This window comes from Leptosomus discolor, chromosome 11, assembly GCF_034619465.1.
Source record: "Leptosomus discolor isolate bLepDis1 chromosome 11, bLepDis1.hap2, whole genome shotgun sequence".
NCBI classification, from domain to species: domain Eukaryota; kingdom Metazoa; phylum Chordata; class Aves; order Leptosomiformes; family Leptosomidae; genus Leptosomus; species Leptosomus discolor.
The window spans coordinates 8,751,594-8,776,548 of NC_141401.1; the positions used below are offsets into that span (position 1 = coordinate 8,751,594).

General features: G+C 51.2%; 1 protein-coding gene across 6 annotated transcripts in view; it reads right to left on the reverse strand.

The window, feature by feature from the left end:
• Positions 1 to 24,955, reverse strand: part of NTRK3 (neurotrophic receptor tyrosine kinase 3) — a 219,326-nt gene that overhangs the window by 183,455 nt on the left and 10,916 nt on the right. For all 6 annotated transcript variants that reach the window (XM_086471894.1, XM_086471893.1, XM_086471891.1 and 3 more), the window contains one exon: positions 859 to 933. In XM_086471894.1, the coding sequence (XP_086328020.1) occupies positions 859 to 887 (29 nt within the window). In that variant the 5' untranslated portion in view covers positions 888 to 933. The remainder of the gene's footprint in view (positions 1 to 858; positions 934 to 24,955) is intronic.

Below are 24,955 nucleotides of genomic sequence, written 5' to 3' on the forward strand. Positions count from 1 at the left end.
TTATGGCCAGGGTTTATTAGTATCTGCTGCAGATGAAAGCATGCTCGACTCCATTGCTGCTTTCTTAGGCGAGATGAGAACAGCAGCCAGCCTGCTTTCAAGGTGGGTATGTGTTAAATGTGCAGCTTGGTGGGGTTTGGTTATTGAGTGCTCAGCAATGTACACCTCTCCTCCAGCCTGCAGGCAAGCTGTACCTAATGTAAAGCTCCCAGTGAAACACATTAATAGTCCCTGATTAACCCTGAGCAATGCTGTGCATCTCATGCAAGCAGCACCCAGGGCGCTCCCAGCTCCAGGAGGGGGAATTAAAGAGATTGTGTGGTATCCTCACTCAGCCAGGCTTCCCAAGTCTCTGGCAAGTCCCTTCAATCTTATGGACCTCAGTTTCCCCTCCATGATGCACAAAGTCAACCTTTCCTGGTGCTCGGAGGGTTGTGCAGGGAGATGCAATTCCCTTATTGTGCAGCACCACTGTAACAGCGACTGCGCTAAACGAGGACCGACCACCCAGCAATGAAGGATTGGTGGAGACAGCTGGAATTTCACACTATGGGGCTGAAATGAGTCAGAACAATGCACAAGCCCAGAACCAGAACAGCCGGGGAGAAGAGAGGTTGGGGCTGATGTGTGTTCACAGAGCTGTTAGGAGCTAACAAGCTTCCTTCTCACCGACCCAGCTAAGACCACAAAGCACTTCATCTCCATTTTGCAGATTCTCGTAGCAAAACACAGCAGAGCTGGTAGCTTAAACAGGCTCCAAACATTGTGGCCTGGAGACTGCTGATGGAGAGAAGCTGCAGGTCTTCGCTGGAAGGGGCTGCCCAGTGCTCTTCTTCCCAACACATGGGACATACTCACAGCCTCTGGAGTCCTGTGTACAGCTCCATGTCCACAGCGTTCAGCGTCTGCAAGTTCTTCCAGTTCTCTATGTGTCTGTGGGGAAGAAGGAAAGGCTCAGCTGTGGCACAACCAGATAGTCGCTCTGCCCATGCAGGGGACAGCACCAGCAAGATCTTGTCATGCCCTACTACCCAGCCCTGCACCTCTTGCCACCTTCCTTCAGCCAAAACCTTCTTGCAACAGATCTGGGGGATGGAACTGCTCAGACTTCAGCATCCACACCCTCAGACACATACAGTACACATCACACTGCCAAAACAAATAGTTTCTCATGCTGCTTTTTATTGTTTTCTCAGTGCTTTGGGAAGCTAAATAACATGGTTTTACCAACAGTTTTGAGTGTGGAACATGCAACCAATCCATTGAATATCCCTGCCCAAGTCATTGCCCCTCTCTGCACCTCACTGCACACATTAGTAAAACAAAGACAATTGAGATGGCTTATGCAAAAAGAATGAATGCAAATAAAACCTCCTAACAAAAATGTAGGGACTAAATGGGAAAAAAAGTCATATATTTATCCAGTCTCTTACTGGGGTAGAAAAACAGGATCCTAGTCTTTGCTGGCTGGAAGTGCTGCTGGCTGGAGAGCACCACACTTAGTTTGGAAACCATGCCTTTATTATAAATTCCTCAGTCACCCAGGGCACTCTGGCAGGTATGTTATAGAGAACAAAAACAGAAATAGATCTGTCACCACGGGATCGTTATTCATTAAATATTAGAGCCAGGGAAAGGTGACAGATCAACAGCCCCAGAGAACAGGGTCCCCTATTATCAGCAGCACAGGAGCAATGCTGACAGCAGCATGGCCAGCTGGCTAACAAGCTGCAACACTGCGTGGTGGGGAAGGATCTCAGCCCTCATCCCCCAGGCAGTCCTCGGCCAGTTCAGGCTTTCTCCGAGATAAAACTCATCGACACCCTCCCACCAGAAAACAAAAACATTTTCAAGAGGGTCTTTGGTGGGGAGCAGGTAGAGGTGGCCCTCTCTCAAAGTGAGCCGAGAGTGGGGAAAACATCTGGCTGGTCCTCTTAGCCAGTACGTGAAAGAAGCCCAGCTTCGAAGTTTATAAACACACGCACCCAAGCTCACATCCGCCTTGATGCAATAGTTGGCTTTGGACTTGGCCCTGGAGAGGGGAAACACTTCCAAGCGATGCAGGGTTGGGGTGGTAAGCCAACACTGAGAGCCATTCCATGATTCTAGGCAAGAAAATTACAGGAACCCACATGGGGTCCAGAGGGTGAGTAAGCGGAAGAGGGACCTTTGACCACTTCCAGAGCAGTCACAGGGGCTGCACGTTCCTCCTCCTGCACTTGCTATTCCTTATGCTTGCACAAGAGCAGATGAATTGGCATGACCAAAGTATACAGGCCTATTTGAGCCATATCCCAAATACCACCCAGCTCAAGAAAAATACAGAGCCTGGACTGAATCTAAACATATTTCTCTGCTCTCATCATGCAGATCCACGAAAAGCAGAGACCCACAAAAGTCACCTCTGCTTTCCACATGTTCCATAATTGTCTGCATACCCAGAGGGGTTAGCATAAGGATGCAGCATAAGCTCCAAACCCGGCTGCTGCATGACAGCGTAAGTTACGGTTCATCCTCAATGACCTGCTCATTGGCTTGGATCGCCTGTGTCCCAGACAGAATGAGAAACAGGACATTATTACAGCCATTTCGTATTCCCTGCCAACATCTAAGGCCCCTGCAAACACTTGCACAACAAAACACAGACTGGGGGGAGTCAGTCAAGAGACACAATGGCCCGCTGAAACCTTTCCGAAACAGGGCAGGACTACAAGTTCAAGTCCTGGGCCAAAGGATTGCAGGACTGAGCAAGGCTAGAAACACAAGTTGAAGACATTTCCCCACCTGCAACTCCTACATATTAAAAGAGAGGGCCCTCCAAGAAGAAGAAAGAACATGGGAAGAAGCAGGAATGGGATGATGTGGGGTTACCACCAGAGCATGCTGAAGATACAGCATCCAAGCAATGACCTTCCGGGAGGGATGGAACAGCCCTGAGCCAGGAGCTATGGAGCAACCACAGCTGGGAAGGAGGCAGCGGCCAGATTGGCTCTTGTTTTATTGATTGTGTTTGCTAAAAAAAGTCAAAGTTATTTTTGACCCAACACTCAAAGCCATGTGGGCAGCATTCTAGAAGAGGCAGAAAAAGACCTGAGCTTGTTCCCAGCAACATGCACAGGCATGACTTTATGATGACTCAGCACTGGGCCCCCGTGGCCAAGCCCCCCCAGAAATGGCATTACACTAGACTGCAAATACAACTCCACACCCTGTGTCCCAGCCTCCCAAACAAAGCTCACGAGCTTCCTGAACCCGTTATGCTTTGCTATGTTATTTAACATAGACACATAACACCCGTAAGTGAAAGACAAGAGAAGCAACAGCAGAAATATATACATATACACACACTTACGTGCAGGATAATACCCCAGCCCAGCAGCTGCTTTACATAGAGTGTAACGCAGTGAAATAGCATCACCTTGAATTAGGTGCACAGGTCAGCAAGGGACTTTGAGTCCTTTAAGCTACAGAGACACTTCCCCTCTCAGAGACTCCCAGAAATGGCTTTTCCCTTTTTTCTCTCTGATTTTTCAACTTAGCAGGAGTTGCACCCTTGCTCCTAGAATTAGCAAATCAGTCTTGGTTCACAGGCATGAATATACACCAGGAAAATATACACCAGGAAAACCATTTTATTTGGTTCCCTATTGCTTTGGAAAGAATAGCATAACTTTGCACTGGCTGGGTTCACCTGACTCCACTTTAAAAACAAAACAGAAATGCATCTTATTCTGAAAGCTCAAGGAGTCAAGCTGTGATTGAAAAATTGGCAGTGATTCCACAGAAAAGCAAACCAACCAAGCAAAGAAACTCCACCCCTAAAACTTAAGTCCCTCTTCGTGTCCTTTATATCTCAACCAGCTCCTCCTTTTTTTCCTTTCAGGGTTTTGCTTGCCCTAGAAATCTTACATCCTCCTAGTTGCTGCCAAAGGCTGAGACCTTCCCTTCTCCCCTGCCTCGGTTCATTAACCTTGGCAGGAACATGGGTGCTGGGTTCACGCCAAATACAGATGTGACAACTCCCAACCCTGCCCTGGTCTCTGCAATCAGGTGCCGAGGTATGACTTAGTGAGTTATTCCCTCCTCCCTGCAAGCATCTCTAAATATGTATTGCTGTGGCATTCCTCAGTTATTACTAAGGTAAGCTGCTCTTCTGCAAGATGCAATAGCTTCAAGACCAATACCATACTTCACAAAACCTGAAGTGCTTACCATGTACACATCCACCTAGACTCATTTCCAGCTTCTAATCGAGACCATATGAGATGCATCACCACACAGATGAGATTGCTCACTTTTTTTAGGCGGGGTGCAGGCAGGAATGGAGGGAAGGGGGTGTTTGTTTAAATACTCGCATTCTTCTCATACTTCTTGCCTGTTTGGACAGTCCTGCTTGGTCCAGGTCTCTTTGCACTGCAGAGCTGCCATTATACCATACCTTCCACAGACTAATCGGAGTCCACCTTAGGAGTAGTGAGGGCGTTGCCCTCTCAACTCATAAGGAAACACTGCACCAGAACTCCCCTGTTCTTCTCATTTCTTACCCACAAGCATTTTACATCCATTTTCTCTTGCATCAAAACTCTCTTTGCTTAAGCAGTTTTTTCCTTTCCCAGCATTCCTTGTCCTACCTTTACAAGCAGGAGCCAGACTTACCCAGCTATCATTTATAAGTTACGTGAGGCCAGCTCTTCTAAGGCAGCGCATCTGTACCGAGCAGTGAAGTGCAAGGCAAATTGTCTCAAGTGCCGTGAAGAGATACTAACTCAAGTCCCAGAAGTGATGCAGATATATTGCTCAGGCAGAGTCCTGCTGGCGAGATTATTTTGCTTCTGCTTTCAGACCCAGCACAACTGGTGCTCACCCTTGGTGACCTAGGCAAGAAGGACCTCTGCGATGGACACTATAATAGAAAACAGCCCTCTGTTTTCTTCACCAGCCTATTTAAGTGCCTTGGCGTTACTGAAAACACAGCACAGTCCCCTGGCAACTGGCAACCCCCCAGTTACACTGGAAACACCATTACTTGCAGCCTGAGATCTCACTGGGCTTTCTCACAGCCCCATAAGCCTGGTGGCTTATTTTCACTCCATAATTGAGCATTGCACCAAGCACTTTTATCCACCACGTTGTTTCCAACTGACATGATTTCCAAGCTGGTAGCAGAAACCCCTTTACACCCACATTTGCATTCATCCCACTTTGCATTACAGACTCTCTCTTGGTTTTGCTACTGCAGCTCTTACTCTAGGCCATCCTCACCCCACTTTGTGTTCCCACAGCCCCAGCACTGTGCCAGCCGTGAAGCCCACGCGCATGCCCCTGCGTTTTGCGCCAGTGTCCTCAACAAAAGCAGGAGCCAACATCACCTCTAAGGAACCTCAGCAGTTATTTCCTCTTTCCACACCTCCCACAACCACTCCTCCATTATCCAGCTCTTCACCTACAACATCTGGGCTATACTGAGTCTTCTCCAGAAAAACAAACCACTTACGATGTAACGCAGCATCATGACCTCTCACCACGAAGTCATCTCTCTTCTGAGGAAATCAGTTACCTTTCCAAAGGAAGATATGGGGTTAGCCTGACAAAAGCTAACTTTAGGAGGCCAACCCTGCATCATGTGTCAGCCACCATGTACCTACAGCCATGCATTCACAATTTGTTGAAGGCCTTGTAGACCACTACAGTCTGACCAATAGTCCATCCACAGCTTGCGTGCTGTGTCCCAGTTAATAGCAAACTTGTGGAGCATGAAGCTGTTTGCCAGCTCCGCAACTCACGAGCATCACATCTCACTTGCAGATCCCAGGGCACCACCTGAAGCCAGTAAGGAGGCAGGTGTCTTTGCCCCTGCATCACACAGAGAGAGATCAAAAATCTTGTTGACCATATGGTCACCAGGTCACATGGTTTAGGTTTCAGCTGGTTTCCAGAAGTGTCAGGACCTTGCCCCACTGGTAGCCACCGACTCTGTGAGAATGGCAGTTCGTTTCATTCCCAGAAGGACACCATGCAAGGAGGTGTCTGACAACACAGGCGGATGTCACCTTCTTGAGACCACACAGCAAGCCTGCACAGCTCCACATGGTCCCCTTCCAGCTCAGGACCAATGCAGCAAGGGAGACTAGAACACACTGGCCAGAAAGCCAATCACATCCTGGGCTGCATCAAGAGAAGTGTGACCAGCAGGTCAAGGGAGGGGATTGTCCCCCCTCTACTCTGCTCTTGTGAGACCCCACCTGCATTGCTGTGTCCAGCTCTGAGGCTCCCATTATAAGAAAGACATGGACCTGCTCAAGTGGATCCAGAGGAGGGCCACAAAGATGATGAGGGGGCTGGAGCACCTCCTCTATGAGGACAAGCTGAGAGAGTTGGGGTTGTTTAGCCTACAGAAGAGACGGCTCCAGGGAGACCTTACAGTGGCCTTCCAGTACTTTAAGGGGGCCTACAGGAAAGGTGAGGAGGGACTTTTTACAAGGGCATGTAGTGATAGGACAAGGGGTAGCAGTTTCAAACTGAAAGATGGTAGACTTAGATTAGATATTAGGAATAAATTCTTTACTGTGAGGGTGGTGAGGCACAGGAATAGTTGCCCAGAGAAGCTGTGGCTGCCCCCTCACTGGCAGCGTTCAAGTCCAGGTTGGATGGGGCTTTGAGCAACCTGGTCTAGTGGGAGGTGTCCCTGCCCATGGTGGGGGGTTGGAACTAGATGATCTTTAAGGTCCTTTCCAACCCAAACCATTCTATCATCTACTGGGATTTAAACACAGTCAGGCTCATTTCGTCCCACATACATGAGGCAGAGGTGAAAAACAGTCTCTTATGCCAATTTACCAAGCGATTAGCTTGAGGCTACTTAACGTGTCTGGCCTTCCTTCACCCTCCTCATACAACAAGGATAATATTTATCTAATCTCTCTCAGCTTTTCAAGCGCTGAGATCAATAGCTAAAAAAAGCACTCGTAAGAGCCAAGTATTATATAGCATGTGTACACATGTGCTACCCAAATCTGTATCCAGCCCAGACCAGAAAGGAGCGACTTTTCACCAGGATGCCATCAGCTCCATTCACTGCCAGAGCAGATGACACATCCCTCTTAGAGCCATGCCGTGCAAGTGCCACCACTCGCATTTGGATGCTGGGCAGTGAATAAATTGCACGCCAGCAAGCAAGCAGCACCCTGACACACACACAATTATATATACACATATATACATATACACACACACATAGGAAAGGCAAGCAGAGGTTTGACTCTTCTTTCTTGTAGAGCAACAGGAAAATTGATTCGTCATTCAGGCATATTACACATCACGACCCAGACAGAAGCATTAGCTTTCAATTACCCGATACGTTTAGCATTATAAACAAACTTTCTGGCACCAGCTCCAGACCATGTAAATATGCATTTCATTGCTGGGGGGCGAATAGAGGGAAGTGTCTCTTAAAACCCTTGACCAGTAAGACCTGCCTCCTCCAGAGGTGCTGCAGATGTTGATGGGAAGCCCTGGAGGCAGGGAAACCCACAGCACTGGTGCAGGTCCCACACCCCAGGGAAAAGCACAGCCACAGTGGGGACTGCCAGCTCATTTATCCATCCCTCACACCCCACCAGGGCTGAGGAAGCCATAAAGGAATCAGCCATCTTTCACAGTATTATAAGGCACTTATTGCATACATTTAGTAACCAGAGTCACGAAGGACTTGATTCCCTCAGTATGGAAGTTATAAAAGTGAATTGGTAGCTGAGCATTAATGGGAAGTGAAGCTGAATAAAGACTTATGAGGGCAATATTTTCCCCATTTAAAACATGGGCTTCCCCTTCCCAAAAAAAGCACGGAAAAGTAACCCAGCAGTGGATACCTTAGAATCATTAAGGATAATTTGTGGTCAGCAGGAAAAGTGGAGGGCAGGGGGGAGCAAATCCAGCTTTGTAGAAATAATTATGAGCATAACCCCACAGTGTAATTGTGATTCGTCAAGGAAACGATCATAAAACACACCACTGTGACACAGCTCCCTCTGCACTAACAGAACTGCTCCTCTTGCCGAGGCCATGTAGGGGTACATAGGTGCTGCAGAGGATGCACCCAGTCCCCATCCCGTGGGCCCAGCCACATCCAACCCAACAATCCAAACTGGGCCATTCCAGAAAGGCTGGGTAAAAGTCCCTGATGCGCCGCCGCTGGGGGGGGTGTGGGAACAATGCAGCGACGTATGAGCCACTGCAGCGTGGTGTCTCAAAAGTCTTCCTTCAGGCCAGCTAGGAGCAGCCACTAGGTGCAGAAGACCTGCTACAGCTGCACTGTCTAATGAGATTGCCATATCCTACTGGGAAATATAACCTGAGAAATAGCTTTACGCTTTGCCAAAACACTTGTTTTTTCCAGGCATTGCAATTAAGCGATGCTGCCTGACACCCATAAGGATGCATAGGAGTTGTACCTAAAGGACAGGGGGAAAGTGTCTGTATTTAAAAAAAACAGGCAGCAGTGCCAACATGACCAGGACCTCACCCTTTGCTTTTGTCCCCAAGGATATGAGACCCTCTCAGACACAGGGTGCACTGTGCCTCATGTTTATGTGTTCATCCATTTCCCCTCTATGATCTCCACAAACCTCCAGCTCACCCCAGGACAGCAGCCACCAGCTTTAACTGGTGACTTACGGAGCAGAGAGCATCCCTTCCAGGGACAACGTGTCAGGATTACTAGAGGACAGCAGGCTGCCTGGACCCAGCATGGACAAACCGCCGCAGCCCACAGGAAGCAGTATGTTCCTGTTATCGCACACTACATCCAAGGTTTTTCAGTGCAGAAACAGTCATGCCCAGTCACTCGCTTTCAGAAAGGAAGAAATAGGTGCAAGTAGGGCAGCAGAGCTGAAGAAGTGCTGTGGACAGCAGCCCAACTGCCATCACAACAAACACCCTCCTTAATATCCCATCATTATTACTCAGTTAGTGCTGGGAGTAAGCAGCCCTAGGGTCCTGAGAAAGAACTGAGGTGTCCAAAATCATCCCAGTGCTGAAGAAACCTCATTTATCAGAGATGAGCAACAGTGCAAAAGCTTCAGGAGGAAACTTCCAAAGGCTGCAGCATCTCCTGCACAGGGAGCAGGGACAGAGGGACAGTGTCCCTGAACTCCTCTGTGTATGGGCTGGGCTCCTGGCTCCAGCCCCAGCTCCCTGCCACTACCTCAGCACCTCCCAGCTGATGCAGGCTCTCTCCCCACCTCTTTCTTATTTATTGCCTCTCACTATCTGACCCCTGCGCAGTCTCGGACACCACCTGAGGTGAGAAAGCGTGAGATGGGATGAGCAGTTTCATCCTGCAGACACGGACAAAACACACAAACACACCACCTTGGGGTGAAGCATCTGCAAAAGCTCACCCCCCACCTGCAACATCAGCCATAGCTCGCTCCCCTTTTCCTGTGAGTTACAGACTCCCAAGATGATGGTATTTCCCCAAAAGGGCATTTCTTTCATTAATCTCTGGCAGAAGCAAAGCCAGTCCTCAGGAGAGGTGCTTCCCGCTGTTAGACACAGACCTGGGGTACACGAAGCAGAAGCTCCTGATCAGGACTGCTAACATCAATCTCCACATGTCTAATCACACCACACCTCCAAAACAGCCATGCAGCTGGCTGGGATGAGAGGGCAATCCAAGGGCAGAAAAAAAAAACCCACAAAACTATTCCCCTGGGAGTTTTACACCAAGCACAAACCTCAAGGTGAGGCAGCACCCTCTGCTTTATGGGACACAGGAGAACAAAAGAGGTCCCATTTTTAGGCAGCTCCCCAGGCACCTGCCATGCCAAAGGAAAGAATGCTTTTATCCATAGGATTTCATACACAGTGACAGCCAGCAGCGTGCAGCGTTTTGTGGTCTTTAAAGATCAGATGGTATTTTATACAGGAAGCAGCACCCTGGTCAAAATTGCCTTCAGTAATCATATTCTGCCTTATTAAACCCTCCCTGCAACTTCAAACTGGAGGTCAAATTCCCTCACACTCCCATCTCTGAACAGGTCTGGGGCTTTTCGGAAATTAAAATATATATATATAAAAATTAATACAGGCAGACAGAGCTGCCAAGCTCTGCTCCAAAGGCAGCTGTGTTTCTCTTCTGGAGAGCACAGTGCCTACACGCATTAGCAAGACAAGGAGATGTACTAAAGATATAGGATCACTGGAGTTCAGCTTGGCAGGAATAACTCTTTACAGAGCAGGGCCAAAGAACGTGTGGTGGAAAGGAGCCCGCAAAAAAAAGGCACAGGGTCTTGGTGATGGTCAAGACAATGTCCTGATAGACCACATTAGCTCAGCTAGGACCCAAAGGAGAGTGCTGCCAGCCACATGCATACATTGCACTTCATGCTGTGCTTGAAGACAGGAAAATGGATGGAGGAGGAAAAGGAGAAAATAAAATCTCCCGCGAAGTGGCTGCTACTGTGATATATGGCACTGGGAATGAGGAGTCAGGAGTGAGAGTTCAGCAAGAGCAGACATGAGAGCCAGGGATGGAGCTGCACAAGCGCCGTGGTGAGAAGGGGCTGCAGTCCTTAATCCAGACCCGTCACCTTTCCTGGCCTTGCCCACTACCACCCGCCCACGCAAACCCGCAAGCCCACTTTCTAAAACCACAGCCTCCACAGGAGTCCAAATTTGGGAGCTTTTTACGTCCACACCAGCTTCATCTCAAATCCTGTTTCAATGTAGCTGCACACTTTCGGGCAGATCCTTCCCACTGCTCCCGTGCCTGGATCCCAAAAGCAGCACGGAAACCAAAGCTTGGCACTGCAAACTGCAGGTGGCAAAGGGTCCCTCTGCTTCTGCACAGTCCTGACTATTTAATGGCCGAATCCAGCACCCTCCCTCAGTCCCCCATCTCATTTTTTTATCCTCCACTCCCCTGCAGCTCCACTGCCCCCGTTGCACGTCTCACCTCGTTTCCAGCTTTCCCACACACCCTGAACACCGGGAAAGCCGCTGCCCGAGCAAGGGAAGGAGAGTGCCAATCTTTCTTGGACACGGATCCCGCTCCCACGAAGCATTTGTGTTCCCAAAGGGCTCCCAAGGAGCCTGAACTTTGATCCTCCAGCATTTTGGCTCCTCGGATGTTTACAAAGCTTGAACAAGCGGGCAGCAATGCCCAGCTGGGCTGGCCGCAGGCCAGGCTCCCAGCCGCTCCACTCAGGATGGCCACGGGCAGAGCTGCTCCAACCTGCACGGAGACCTGCCGGGGTCCCCATTACCTTCATGGCACAGCAGATCTGCCTGCCCAGACAGCCAGCTGCTCCCAGTAAAACCAAAGGACTGGGCAAGCTCTCCATGGAATTTGCTTTGAGCCAACACCCCCCCCCCAGGCTTGTATCTGCATTGCAAATAAATCACAGCCAGCTCTGCCCACCCTCCCCAGCAGCAATGGAGGGGCTCCTCCATCACCCATGAGAAGGGCTCAGTTCCCTTCTCCCAAGCCACGAAAAAAACCTCCCACTTTTTCCCCCCACCCCAAGATTTTCCTACACACCGTCGTGCTCTTACTGCAGAGGTGCAAGAGCAGAAGCATCACTCAGGACTGGGGGGACACACACATCAAGACATGGTGACTTGAAGCTCTAACCTTCCCAAGACAGCAGGTATTTTGTGGGAAGTCAGCTGGCTCTGGAAAGGGAAAGCTAACCTGCATGCCTATAAACATGACACAGGCAGGAGGAGGCAGGGAAGGGAAGAAAGGAGAGCAGGGAGGGAACAGACACTTTAAAAGCTCCTCTCTCAGTGCTCTACTTTGTTCATATAAACGTGAAAAAAAGTGTCTTGCAAAAACATTATAGGAGTAGACACTCTGACAGCCAGAGACGCTGCTAACTGGGTTGTTGTGTTTGAGCTGATCCAGCTACACAAACAGCAAATCTGGAGACTGTTTCTATCTCGTATCGCAGCTCTGTCTGCCACTCCTCTAGATAAAGGCATAACTGAATTTTGGAGAAGCCTCTGTTCACCCAGCACCTCGACAGAGAGCAGCACTCTCAGGCAGGGCTTGCCAGTACCCCAAAACCAGACACCCTGACCAAGCTCCTGCCCTTCACTCCCAAGGGCACCTCCTTCACCAGGGCCAAAGATGGGGTGAAACCCTTGAGCTCACGCTCTCCAAACATGCTGTTGTTGAGCTGCAGTGGCTGTTAAGCAAATGTATTTTGCTTTACATCAGGAGCAAGGCAGGAGCACACAACTCGAGTTACTGCAGCTCAGCCAACACGTGGCAACTCATTAACCCAGCGCTGACACTCCCGCTCTTTGCTAGCAGGGTCACCTCACACTGTTCAAAAATGTTCTTCACCAGGTCTTGGGAGTTTGCACGGAGGTTTAAGGTCACAGCAGTGAGAAGAAATGATACCCAGTCCCAGTCAGGCCATAGTAGCCCACACATGCCTCTCTCCATAGCCCAAGGCCACATGCCCTCATATGAGACATGAGCATGGATATGATGAGCCTGATAGCTTGGTGCTCCTGAAAACGTGCCTCCTATTTCTCAAGCGGTTCCAAGAGGCTAGGATTACACTGACAGGTATAAAAATCTTGCAGGAGCATTTGAGGGATCCAGAGGTCCTGCTCAGTTGTAATTGCGGAGAGGGAGCAAGTGAGGAAGCCAGGCTGCACCTCCTGACAGCTCCTGCCCTTTCACAACTTGGGCTGAAGATTTATTTAATGGGACACATGTCTTTTGGTGCTGTTTAGAGTCATGGAGCAATTTCAAAACCAGAAAGCAGATCACTGGGCAAAGTCCTTCCAGGGAGATTTTATTGTTGTTGTTGGACGCTTTTTTTGTTGTTTTGCAAAGAATCTCTCAAACTTTGTTCCTGCTCCTGAGCAGCTGGAAAGCCAGGAGGGTCCCAACACCAGCCCAACCTCAGAGCAAACTACGTGAGCTCAGAGGGTTATCAGCAAAGGAAAAAAAAAATCATTCTGCACAAAGAATACAGACATTGTCTGCCGCTGGCTCTGGGATGCCCTCTGGGGAGCTGGCTGGCTGGCTCGCAGCCTGCAGCAGCTGGGGCCCAAGAGCCCGCGCCGCGTGCCAGGCTGGGGCTTACCGGGGATGGCAGCTGGCGGGGGACAGCCCTCTTGCACGCCGGCTCCTTCTCCCTCTGTGGATATTGCAATGGGATGGAGAGGGACTGCCTTCCTGCTCCCTCCTGCTCTGCAGGAAGAGGGCAGGGAGCAGGTGTCACCAACCTACATGGCTGGCATCAACCTACCAATATGCAATCACCCACAGCCTCCCTGCACCAGCCTTGCACCGAGCTTGCAGGATGCCCACCAGCCCCTGAGCCACTTTCAGGATTGCCAGGTAGCCAGCAGACCTGTCCAAAGCTCCACTGGCATCTCCCAGCCCCAAGCCACCATCAAACGACAGACAGCCCCAACAGCATTGGGTCAAGCCACTCTCCAGTCTCTTCTGCTGCAACGCCAAGGCTCGGATTCACCCTCTGGGACAGCACACACAGGGTCACTGTGCCAGGCTTGTGCCCATCAGTGCATTCCCAAAGCTTTCTGCCCCAGAAGCATCATTTACAGCCCTTCTAGCTGTTTCCCTGGCTCCCAGCAAGGGAAGGAGGCAGAGGAGGAGGAAGCAGGATGAGGACAGAGAGCAGGGCAGAGTTCAAAACCAAAGCAGCACTGGGATGCTCAAGGGCAGAAGCTGCAGCTCCCTCCCCCGGGGCTCTGGACCCTGCAGAAAAGCAGAGGAAGGTAAAAGGCATTCCCAGTTCCTACCTGAGCTGACACACCCCCAGCACTGCTGGAATTGCCTCACTGGCAATGGGCACAGGGATGCCACCAGCTTGGGAAATTACCCTGTGCATCAGCAGCTGCAGCATCCTCCACGGCTCCCCTGAGAGCCACAGCAAACACCGCCTCCATGCAGCACAGCCCTGCACGCCCCTGCTCCTTCCCCAGCCCCAAAGCTCCAGCACAGCTGCCCCACAAGGGCATCCCAGCCCTCCCAAGCAGCATGATGCAAGCACCAGCTCCAGTTTCCATATTTTAGGTGGTGAGAGCATCAGGGCTGCCTTTAGGCTGCCTGGCCACAATGTCCCACACAAACACACAGAGCCAGGGGACTTCTCCTGGGTGAGAGGTAGTACATGATCTCCTGAAGCCCCTACACACTGACCAACAGCTGCTGCCCGCGAGGGTTCTCAGCTGGATTGGTTTTGTTTTTTCACATCTTTCCCCTATCTCCCCTTTGAAAAATCCTGTAGTTGCTATGGAAATAGTCTCATCAGTATGGGTGGAGCATAGCAGTAACAGCCAAAACTCCCTGTGGCTCCCAGTTGACACCAGTGCCTAGGAACTGGCAGCACTGGAGGTCATCCCTAGCTGCACAGGGGATACCCTGAGCTTAAAGCAGCGCTTGGCACCAATGGGTGAGAGACCCTCATCTGGGAGTCAAGGGCAGGGACCTGCAATCTACCCAGGGATAAACCAGAGGGAAAAAAAAAAAAATCAAGATACCCTCACACTGGCTAAGGGTTATAAACAGCAAAAAACTACAATCTACACCAGCAACATCCTCACCACAAGCAGGGGATGGCCGCAGGCAAGGGTAGCAGCAGAGCTGAGCTTTGTCACTGGCCCTGCCACTGGTTTGATGCAGCCCTCCAGGGAGGCTTCTGCCACCCTCTCTGTACTCCCACCTCCCCATCGCTTATGTGAAGCTGATAAGCAAGCACGGTGCAAACAGGAACCATCAAGTGCTGTGTAGAGGGTTGGAGAGAAGAGCAAGAATAACTCCCATCCAGCAAAAAGACCAGCATGTTGGGCAATTCCTGTATGCCTCAACGGACCCACTTCACCCACTGAGTCACCCCCTCCCATCCGAGAGCTGTGGCTGCAGATCATTCCGTTTTTACACCATTCAGATTTTCACCAATTCCTCGCCGAAAAAAAAAACACTGGCAAGGGTCTTTGCAGGTGAAGAATCATCCTTTACCACTAGAGCCTGGAGCAAGGTCCCCAGGCACCGGAGATCAGCTGAGTGGGAAATGTATCTTCCCCATGGGAGTAGACAGCAGACCAGCAGTGCTCCGTGCACACGGAGGTGCTGCTGCCATGCTGACAGACGTAACGCATCTGACATTAACCCTGGTTTTCGGGTAAGTGCTAGGGAACCCCATCTCCATCACCCCACTCAGCCAGGAGAGAGGGAAGATGTGATGCCCCTGCCAACAGTGTGGACACCTCCTGCCTCCGGCCATGCTGAGTAGCTGTATTCAACCTGCTGGTGGCCCTCACCTTGTCACCAGCTGCAGCTCATGACAAACGGCAGCTCCCCTAGCAATGACAGCAGGAGGCTCTCCTAGCTGCAGGATGCAAATGCAGGTCTCTGCCCCTGCTGTCCTCTGCCATCCCCAACCTGAGATCACTTCACAAATGGCAATTTAACCCTGACGCAACCTGGTGCCACAGCAATGAGCTTCCAAGCTCTGTGGTGGACAGTGGCATCACCAAACCCTTGTCAGCACTCATCATTGACCATCACATGCAAAACTCCTTTCACAGCACCATTGCACACTTGGCAATGAGCAGACTAAGATGTTTTCCAAACATTCGTCTCCTGTAGCAGTGATTATCCTACATTCCCTGCTGACGCCACCATACAGTATCACCGAGCTTCACCAGCCCTAGAAGCAGCCAGTGGGGCTGTCACACAGCACATCCCACCCTCTGCTCTCATTCCTGCCTTCAAAGGGGGAAGCATATGGGCAGCACCACCATGGCACTGTGAGGCACCATGGCACATCCATTGGGCTGACACCTTACTGGTGCCAGGGTGGATCCAAGCACAGCATGGAGCATTGCTGGACAGACCTTACAGGTGCACAACCCTGATTAAAGGTCTAAATAACGATTTGCATCATGAAACTGCAAGGAGCACATCTACCTCAGGAGCTATCTACACCTTCAGCCTTGCCAGATCCTGAATGCTTTCCCAAAAGGGTGCAGTCGAGAGAGGAGGACAAGCTTGAGCTGTTACTGAGCCATCCAGGCTTGGTCAGAAATGCTGCAAACAGAAGCTCATGCTCCAGTGACTATCCTTTCCCATGCAGATTTAAGTTCGAGACCTAAAGCATAAAGCAGCAGCTGAAATGATTCCCACCCCCATGGTTTTGTCCCATGCCTGGGGAACACACAGTCTCTCTTGCTCCCTGCTGGCAGAAATCTCATTGCACCAGCCCGAAACATTTTGCTCCACAGTTTTGGGGAGCTGTTACTGGAAGAAGTTGCATGCAAAGCTGCCTGCAAAGGGACTTTCCACAAAAGCAACAGAGAGGCTTGAATCAGCCCAGCTTGGACCAGGGACAGCAAACCCAGGCTCGAGCCAGCAGAGTGGCCAGCCACCCATGACACTGCCACCTCCATCTCGCAACACTATGCCAGCGTATGTCACTGTCCCTCACACAACACCTCCAAAGGCCTGGGTGACAGGCTGTGCAGTCCAAGCTGCCACAGTCTCTTTATCCCCTGTGACCAAAAAGCTACCTCAGCAATGGAGCAAGGACCATCCCGTACCACGGAAAGCTAAAGCACAGACCAAGAAAACAACTTATCCCTCATCATACAGCAAACTTTTCAGCACACCTGAAGACACAAATCTCCCAACATCCACCTTTTTCACCATCACTACCTCAACCTGGGTGTCCCCATCAAAAACCACAGCAGCAGGGATGCTTTGGCAAGGCTGGGTCAGCCCTGGGAGTGCTTCTACCAGGCAGATGCTGCTACCAGGCAGCAGAGCAGCATTTCGGGGCTGGCTTCTGGGGAGGGCACCCAGGTGGCTGCCTGCGTGCACCCTTTGCGTGCCCCACTTGCGCCCCACAGCACCCCAAGACGCCTGGTGGAGAGCCACCAGCTGCGCCCATTGCCTGCATAGCTGCACAGCGCCTCGAATAAAAGCTCCCCACAGCCAACACAGCGAATAAGATTACAACAAATATAAACTAATGATACAGCTGTCAAGACAGATTAGACTGCACAGTGTAAAAAATTGCAGGGCTGTTTAGTCACAACAATATAAGATTAATTTATCAATACAGCTTATGTGGCACTGGAGAGATAGCAAATTGAATAAGCGAATCTTTTCTACACCTTGCACAAGGAGGGAGTCTCAGACCCGATGGGCGCACAGGTCTGGATGCCGGTGAGGATCTGCAGGCTGGAATCCACCCGATGGGTCTGTTTGATACAGCCCAGGGGGGTCTGCACTCCCACCCCAGGCTTCGGAGACAGGCAAATGTGCCACCCACATGCATGGCTCTGCACCCACACGCTCCAAATGTGTCCACCCTTCTGCAGTACCAGGCTGGAGAGGGATGCTGCTAAATCAAGATGTCCAGAAGCTGCTACTGCAGGCAGGAACTTCCCAGACCCTCTTCCACAAGCTCCTCCAAGTCCAGTGTGACAGGACTCAAGCCAATTCTGTCGCCTCACCTTTAAGCTCTGTCCCAGTTACAGCATGTGTGTGTTTTTGTGCACACAGCAGTCAGAGGCAGCAATCCACCAATCCACCGTGCTAATGCATGTAAAAATATGCACAGCTACCTCCACCCTTTGGGGGCTAAGCCCTGGCAAACACAGGCAAGCTTGTAGACCTAAGAACATCTCTCGAGTTCCCAAAAAGCAAGAATCCAAATGGCAGGTCCTTCAGAGATGCTTCCCTATTCATCCCGCATCTTCTGCCCAAAGACTACAACATCCCTGGTGAGCCCGCATCATTTTAGATCTCTTATATGTTGCCATCTGTGGGTTAAAAATGTGCAAGTAAATAAATAGCTGCAGCGATAATGAGCCAAGGTTTCGATCTGTGAAGGTGAGAGCACAGTGGCAGCCGCCGATATGAAGGAAGCACCCGTTTCTATAAATATTGAAATCCGGTAATTATCATCATTAGAACTAGTTGTGATTTAGCCGTAGCTCAATCCCAACAAGTAAGAATGGCATTTATTTGCCACAATTAGAACAGCTAAAAATACATCTCAAACCCTGCCCAGTTCAGCCCCATCCCACCGCCCCCCAGCAGGCTCAGCCTTGCGCAGAGAGCAATGCAAGGGGACGTGAAGAAAGCCTGTGCTTCCCCAGGGAGACCAGGACACCAACACAAGGTCACCCCATCTTCTAGGGCCCCTTCCCAGTTCCGCTGCATGGTTTTCTCCCTAACTCTGGTTCAATCCAGCTAACGCCTGCCCCACCACACTGACTCACCAGTGCAAGGCAGCTGCTCCCTATGCAAAGCAATGCCCCCATTAGTAAGCTGCCTTTCCCATACTGAGAGTTTCTCTGCATTTCTATCAAAAGGCACACATTTGCTTTAAAAGGCAAATGGAAAGGCCCAGCTCACCCAACCCATCCCGCTGGCAATGGTGAGCAATGGCCCTGGTAGCACCCAATTGATCCGAAAGAGCCACTGCTGACGAATACACGTGCATTTCCTCGCCTTCTGGGAACGTTACAGTTATGCCAGGAGCCTCCACACACTCAGCATCTCTTCCAGGCCCCAAAAAAGTGCTGAAGGACTCCAAGAGCCCAGCATGCCAGACAGACAGACACCTTCATGGATGAACTTGCTGGAAGACCTCATCCTTCCTGACTTCTATAGACAGGGCTCAGTGCCTTCTAGAAGATCCTGCAAGGGACATCAGGCTATCCTGTCCTACCTCTGCAAGGTGATCAAGGGACCACCACCTCTCCACAAGCCTTTAAACATGAAGGGACTCAGCTATCCTCCTTTGGGGACACATCTGCACTGCAGCCGCCACCAGCAGTTTCCCAGCCTTTTCCCTGATGATAAATTAATGCCTGCGGGGCGCAGATAGATATTGCAGGAGGCAGCACCTCAAGGCAGCGACAACGACCTCTCAGCTTCCCACACAAGCCCACAATCCAGGAAAATCCCCATCTACTGACCCAAATCACCCAGGGCCATCTCCTTGTGTTTGCTCTGAGACTCAAGATTCTCCCCGAGGAAACGTGCCCGGCTCCCCTAGTCAGGGATGTTCTCTCTGACAGTCACGGTGAATACTTTCCCCTGCTTATTCGATAATATCTGGAAAGGGCCGTGAAATGGGCAGCTTAGCGATTCTCCACTGCGCGGGGGCGAAGACACTGAGGTGCTCACTGCCAGGTCCCAACAACAGCCCAAATATTCATTCTGGCCCCACGGGCCACCACCTGCTCCTCCCTGAAATGTCTCCAGCCCTGGGACTTTCTCAACCCCCAGCCTCCCTCCGAGGGTAATCTGACCCTTCCAATGGCTTTTTTTCCCCCTTGCTTGCCTCTGAACTCTTTCCAGTTTGTCAATATTCCTGTAATAAGGTGCCTCAAACTGAGGCCACATTCCTGGGGGGGGTTGTTATTATTCTTTTGGGGTTTTTCTGTCAGATTTGGGGTTTTTTTAAAAAAAAAAAAAAAAAAAAGCCAGTTCGTAGTTCTGCTCCCGCAGCTCCCCCTCTCCCCAAATGCAGCCCATCGCTATTTGTTTAGGGCCCTAAGCCAGTTTTCAGTCCATTTGGCAGCGTCATATCCAAGGCAAACTGAACTAATTTTAAGAGTAAGATTTGGCGAGACACTATATCAAATGCTTTGCTAAATCCAAATATATTAGGATTTCCACGTTCTGCTCAGCCACTAATTTTGTGATTCCATCAAAAAGAAAAAGCAATCAGGTTTGTCTGGCAAGATTTAGTCTTTCTAAATCCCTGCTGTTATTGCTCATGCTTTCCTTATCCTCCAGTGCTTCACTTTCTTAATACTGCAGGACTGGAAGCGTTTGCTGGAAATTTATTTTTTCTATTTATATGGATTTTGAAAATCTGCCTCTGCTCTCCTCCGCTGCCCTCTGCCTTCCCCACTGCTATTAGCATCCCTGTGCCACCACCGTACACAACTTCTCCTCCGTTGTCCTCCCAAAGCCAGAGCACCGCGGTGTCATAAGCCCAGTGTCAATACACAACTGGCCTCAGACACAAGATACAGAAGAAAAACTAACCAAAAAAAAAAAAAGTTTGGCAGCAGGCAAAAGGTCTAAAGGAAACACCCAGCTGGGTGAAGCCCAGGTCCACTGCAGAGCACCGACAGCACTGTGAGCAGTTAATATTAATGCCTGAAGCAGCCACCCCAGAGGTTCCTTTTTCTTGCAAGTCTTCTGGCAACCACCCTCCAGGCAATCAGGCAGAGTTGAGCCACAAATGACACTGGTCAATGCCTTTCCAGAGGACGCGCACGGTCCATGGTGGGTCAGGGTCAGCATGTCTATAAACCAAACCCTGAACCACTTGGGCAGCCGAGGAGCTCCTCCAGGCTTGGGGCTTGCAGAGAGAGATCAGGAAGGGCTGCGCTCCCCTGCCCTATGCTGGCATCCCACCTTCCGACTCATACCTTGGGGATTTGGGGCACCTGGAAACCCGTATCACAAGGCACTCAGATCTCCTGCAGCAATTTCCTCCACAGGGAGCCAAGCAGAAGTCTCTAAACCCCGTGTGCACACAGCAGCTTTGCAGACAGCACCATCCCAGAACACTCCATTGACCCCATCCTGGCTCTGACTGCATCTTTTGCTGTGTGCTCCGCTGACCACTGTGGGAGTGGGGCAGAGCTGCTCATGCGATTCAGGGTAATGCTCCCTCCTGCTCATTAGGAGGAAAAAGGCAGCTGTGTTGGAGCATAACCAGTTTCCACTCACTAAATCCTTGGACGTAGTGAAGGTTCAGTATTTTGCACACCAAATAACACCCTGTCTGGGTGCCAGGTGTGCACACACCCTCAGGACACCCCATCCAGCCACAGCAAAGCAGCAGCACTACCAGCGGTGATCAAGGCTGACCCACATGCGCCAAGCCATCAGCTCTAGTCACAGCCTTTCCCATGAAGACATAAACACCTTTTGCACACCGTGGCACAGCCCAGCACACCCAGGCTGAAGGAATGAGTGAGGCCAGGGTTACGGACAACACAGCTCATGGCACTGAGCTTCTTACACCTCCCTTGGATCAGGTCTTTTGCCAGACCCCTTGCCTCAGTTCCTATATGCTGTCCCAGCATCATCATAAGGCAAAAAAACCACAGCATGGTCATCCCAGCAACTCGAGGCTCAGAAATGGGACACCAGCATCCAGCAGAAGCTCAGGTGATGGTTCTCCATTACCACAAGAGACCTCTGCTGCCCACAGCTCCTTCAGTGCTTGCTAGTGTGAAGCTAGGCTACAGCATGAGCCTGAGAACTCAAGGCATAAACAGAGATTTTCTCTTTACTCTGGCTATTTTTATACATCTCAGAAACACGTCCTGGGGGAGCAGACCTCCTGAGGGCTGGGATGCCTGTGGTCAGGCACAGGCTCCACTAACACCCTCCGGTTTGCACCCAGCTGGCTGCCCCTCAGGGGCTGAAGATGACAGCCCAGTCCTGTCCTGCTGCCAGCACCAGGATGACCTTCCCCGCAGGCAGCCAGGCAGAACGTCCTCCACCAGATCCTGCTGGCAAGCGAGTCCCAGGGGAGCTGTCGGGAGGGATTAACCCATCCCAGGGCAGCTGCCCTCCATCACCCCATCACACCCACTGCACCCTCCCTCCCTACATCCCCCCCGCCAGCCTCACCAGGGCTCAGGATTTACAGCACAGGCAGAGCAAGGGGGCTGGCAGAAGAAAACCGATGTGGACAGAGGATTTACAGGGAAGGGCTGGTTTCAGGGGAGGTAGAGCAAAGCAGAGGGTGATTTACAGGGTCAGCAGCAATTTACACAGCAGGTAGCACCAAGGAGGCAAAGATTTACAGGGGCAGAGGAGAAGTACTTCTTATGGGTGTTTATTAGGAAACGAGTGCCTCTTTCCTCTGACCGCTGTGACCCAGGGAGGGGCGCAGGAGCAGATGGATTTGCAACGAGCCTTCCCTTTGCTCTGGAGGTCACAGTCAGGCCAGCATTGAGGACCCTCCCCATCCCAGCATGGCTGCATGCTGCAGCTGGTTTCTGCTTGGCCATGGCACCCTCAGGGTCATTTCAGCATGTCCCTGTCCTGCCACCACCCCAAGGCAGCGCTCCAAGGCCAGGCACAGTGGTCAGTCCCTCCAGGGAGGCTACAAATAGCAAACCCTCGGACATCTCCTCCTGGAGTTGGAGGCCCTTCCTCCTGGCAAGCCTCACAGCCCCTCCCCGCCAGGGTCTGATCCAGCCCATCTGCTGGCAGTGAGGCAGCATTTCTCCCACTGCCAAGGCTCCTTGCTGACGCCGGGACACGGCTGCCAGGCTGGCGATGGGCAGGCAGGGGTCACGGTCTGCCATCTCTCCATCCCGTGGTGGGGCAGGCAAGTCAGTCCCAGGGCCACCAGCACAGATGCACACAAGTCACATCACTCAGTCTCCAGTCCCATTTTCCAGCTGTTTCTGGCACCCAGCAGGAGCCAGGGTCTGGGATCAGCCCGACCCGTGAAACCCTGAGCACATTGGTTTGGACAATCAGGTCCTTCCCCTCTCCCACTGCATCTTCTTCCCACCCCTGAACTGCAGCAGGGCTGGCAGGGGATGTACACCTCGGACACATGGTGCAAATGTGAGGGGAGGCAGCATGTTTGGGTCTCCAGCTGCCACAAACTTCCCAGTCCAGGCTTATACTAGCAGCATCCCTGAGCTGGCAGGCTCCAGGCTGGGCATGGACACACATGGGTTACACCTGGGCTGCTCATGCTGCCAGGGGTTAACCTCAAGGGTTGCACAGGGAGTAAGAAAAGTAAAGAAATATATAGGAAATGTTGTCCCCCACAAGACTCTGGTTGCCACTCCAACTACCTTGTGACATCCTCCCGTCAGAGCCCACCGTGCTGTATGAGGCACTTAGGGAAGCGTGACAGGCATGATGCTGACCCCTGCCACCCCAGGAGGTGCCAGGACCAGCCCAACTTAAAGTTCGGGAGCGAGCCAGGAAACCCTGCTGCCCCCAGCCCTTCCCTGCCGCTGCTCCGCATTGGTGGCACAAGCCAAGGTCTGCCTATGCAGAAGTGATGTTTGCAACACATCACGGCCTGGGGACCAAAAATTCAACCATGCCAGCAGGAGGGTGCACCTAGATGATATACCAACCCATGTCCTACATGCTCCTACATTTGCTCCTCAAAAAGACACCAGGTCTGGTTCGCAACACAAAAGGTGGAGATGTGGGTCCTAGAAGAGCCCAGGAAAGAGGGAATTCACTCGGACACTTCATCTCAGTCTCATTCTCCAGACACTCCCCAGATACCAGAAGACCCACACGCTTAGCAAGTGCAATCCTTGCAGGGGACACCCAATTTCTCGCATTTGGGTTGCTCAGCACAGGGCTGCAACAGGACCAGGTGTCACTGGCAGAGGGAGGGAGGGGAAGGGCTCCAACCATTGACTGCAGACACACATGAAAGCATCGAGCACTGCCCAGACCCAGCATGGCATAAACAAGATGAAAATAAAGTTGTGACACACAAAGCAAGAGAAGTTTCGCTCTCTCAGCCTGGAGAGACGGCAGCTTTGCGGTGCAGACAGGTTATGGGTCCCACTGGGCAATATCCCAGCGTGTAAGAGCCCAGATAACGTCCCATCGCTCGCAGGCGAGGGCTCGGTCCCAGTACAGCCTGGCTGATCCCGCAGCTCCTCAGGGGCATCTCCCCAGCAGTGAAACATGGGCTGCACCAGGGCAGCATCCCAAGCAACCTGGTTCTCTTCTCCATGTAAAACTTCCCGAAATACACGACAGCAGCATCCAACCCTCACAACATCCCTGAGCAAAAACCTCTACATCGTCACCCAAACCACAGGCAGCGACAACACCATTGCCCCCACTCCTCTACCCCAAAGTTTGACTAAAGCTCAGGAGTATCTTTGCTTTTATAAATCTCTGCCTTTTAATGATGGCTTCAAGGCTCAGAGAAAAAAAGGCCCATTAAACTCACTGAATAAGTTAATGGGGCAGAGAGAATCCATTTCAAAGCCACCCCAGGCTATTTTCCTCTGGAGCTAAAGCCTGAATAAGCAAAAAGGAAAAATTAAAACTGTACAGTGCTTTGCCAATAAATAACCCCCAGTGTAATCCGCTACCAGGCAGGCCTCCATTTGCAGAGATAATAGGATGCAGATCAGTTGCAAACCACGTCCCCTTGCAGGGACCACCACCTTTTGATTGCAATTAGCTATGCCATGGCAGGAACCTCCATCTCCTGCCTGTCCCCTTCCACCTGCCTGGGCAGGAGGTGGCTGGCACATCCTCCAGAGAATTACCTCAATCCAGCACTCGGCTCTGTAATTCCCTGCATACAACCCTGCTTCTTTGCCTCCTTTTTCCCAGCCCTCCAGTCTGTAACCGCCCTTTCACCCCTGTCTTCTCTCTCTCCTTCACCAGGAGCAATGTGGGTCAGTCCCTCACCCATCAACCAGAGCCCACACACAGCTGCTCCTCCCCAAACACTTAAAAAAACAAGTGCACATCCTAAAGAGGAGCAGGGCAGGAGGGGGGGTGGAAATAAAAATCCCTGCTTGTAAATGTTGATCCCACTAGACGCAGTTTGTTTACTATTTAATATTTAAAGATGCTAATTAAGTCTCTGAATAAATAAATCTATGTTACCCATGCCTTTTGGAAGGCAGGGATCCTTCCCCTGGGGCCAGGGCAGCCCCAAGCACACTGGGTGCTGGGGAGAAGCCTGGGGCAAAGCCTGAGGATCCCACCACCATCCCTCCTGGAAAGGAGACCTTATGTGTGACACAAAGCAACGCCAGGCACAGCTCAGGCTAGGGAGATCCATCAGGGACTTTGGCCACAAAGACCCAGAGGAAAACACAGGCAAGGCAAGGCACAGAGAGGAAGATTTCCAGGCAGGGTTGCCCAAAGTGGTGCCTCTTGGTCCTGAGATGAGATCTCAGCCACAAC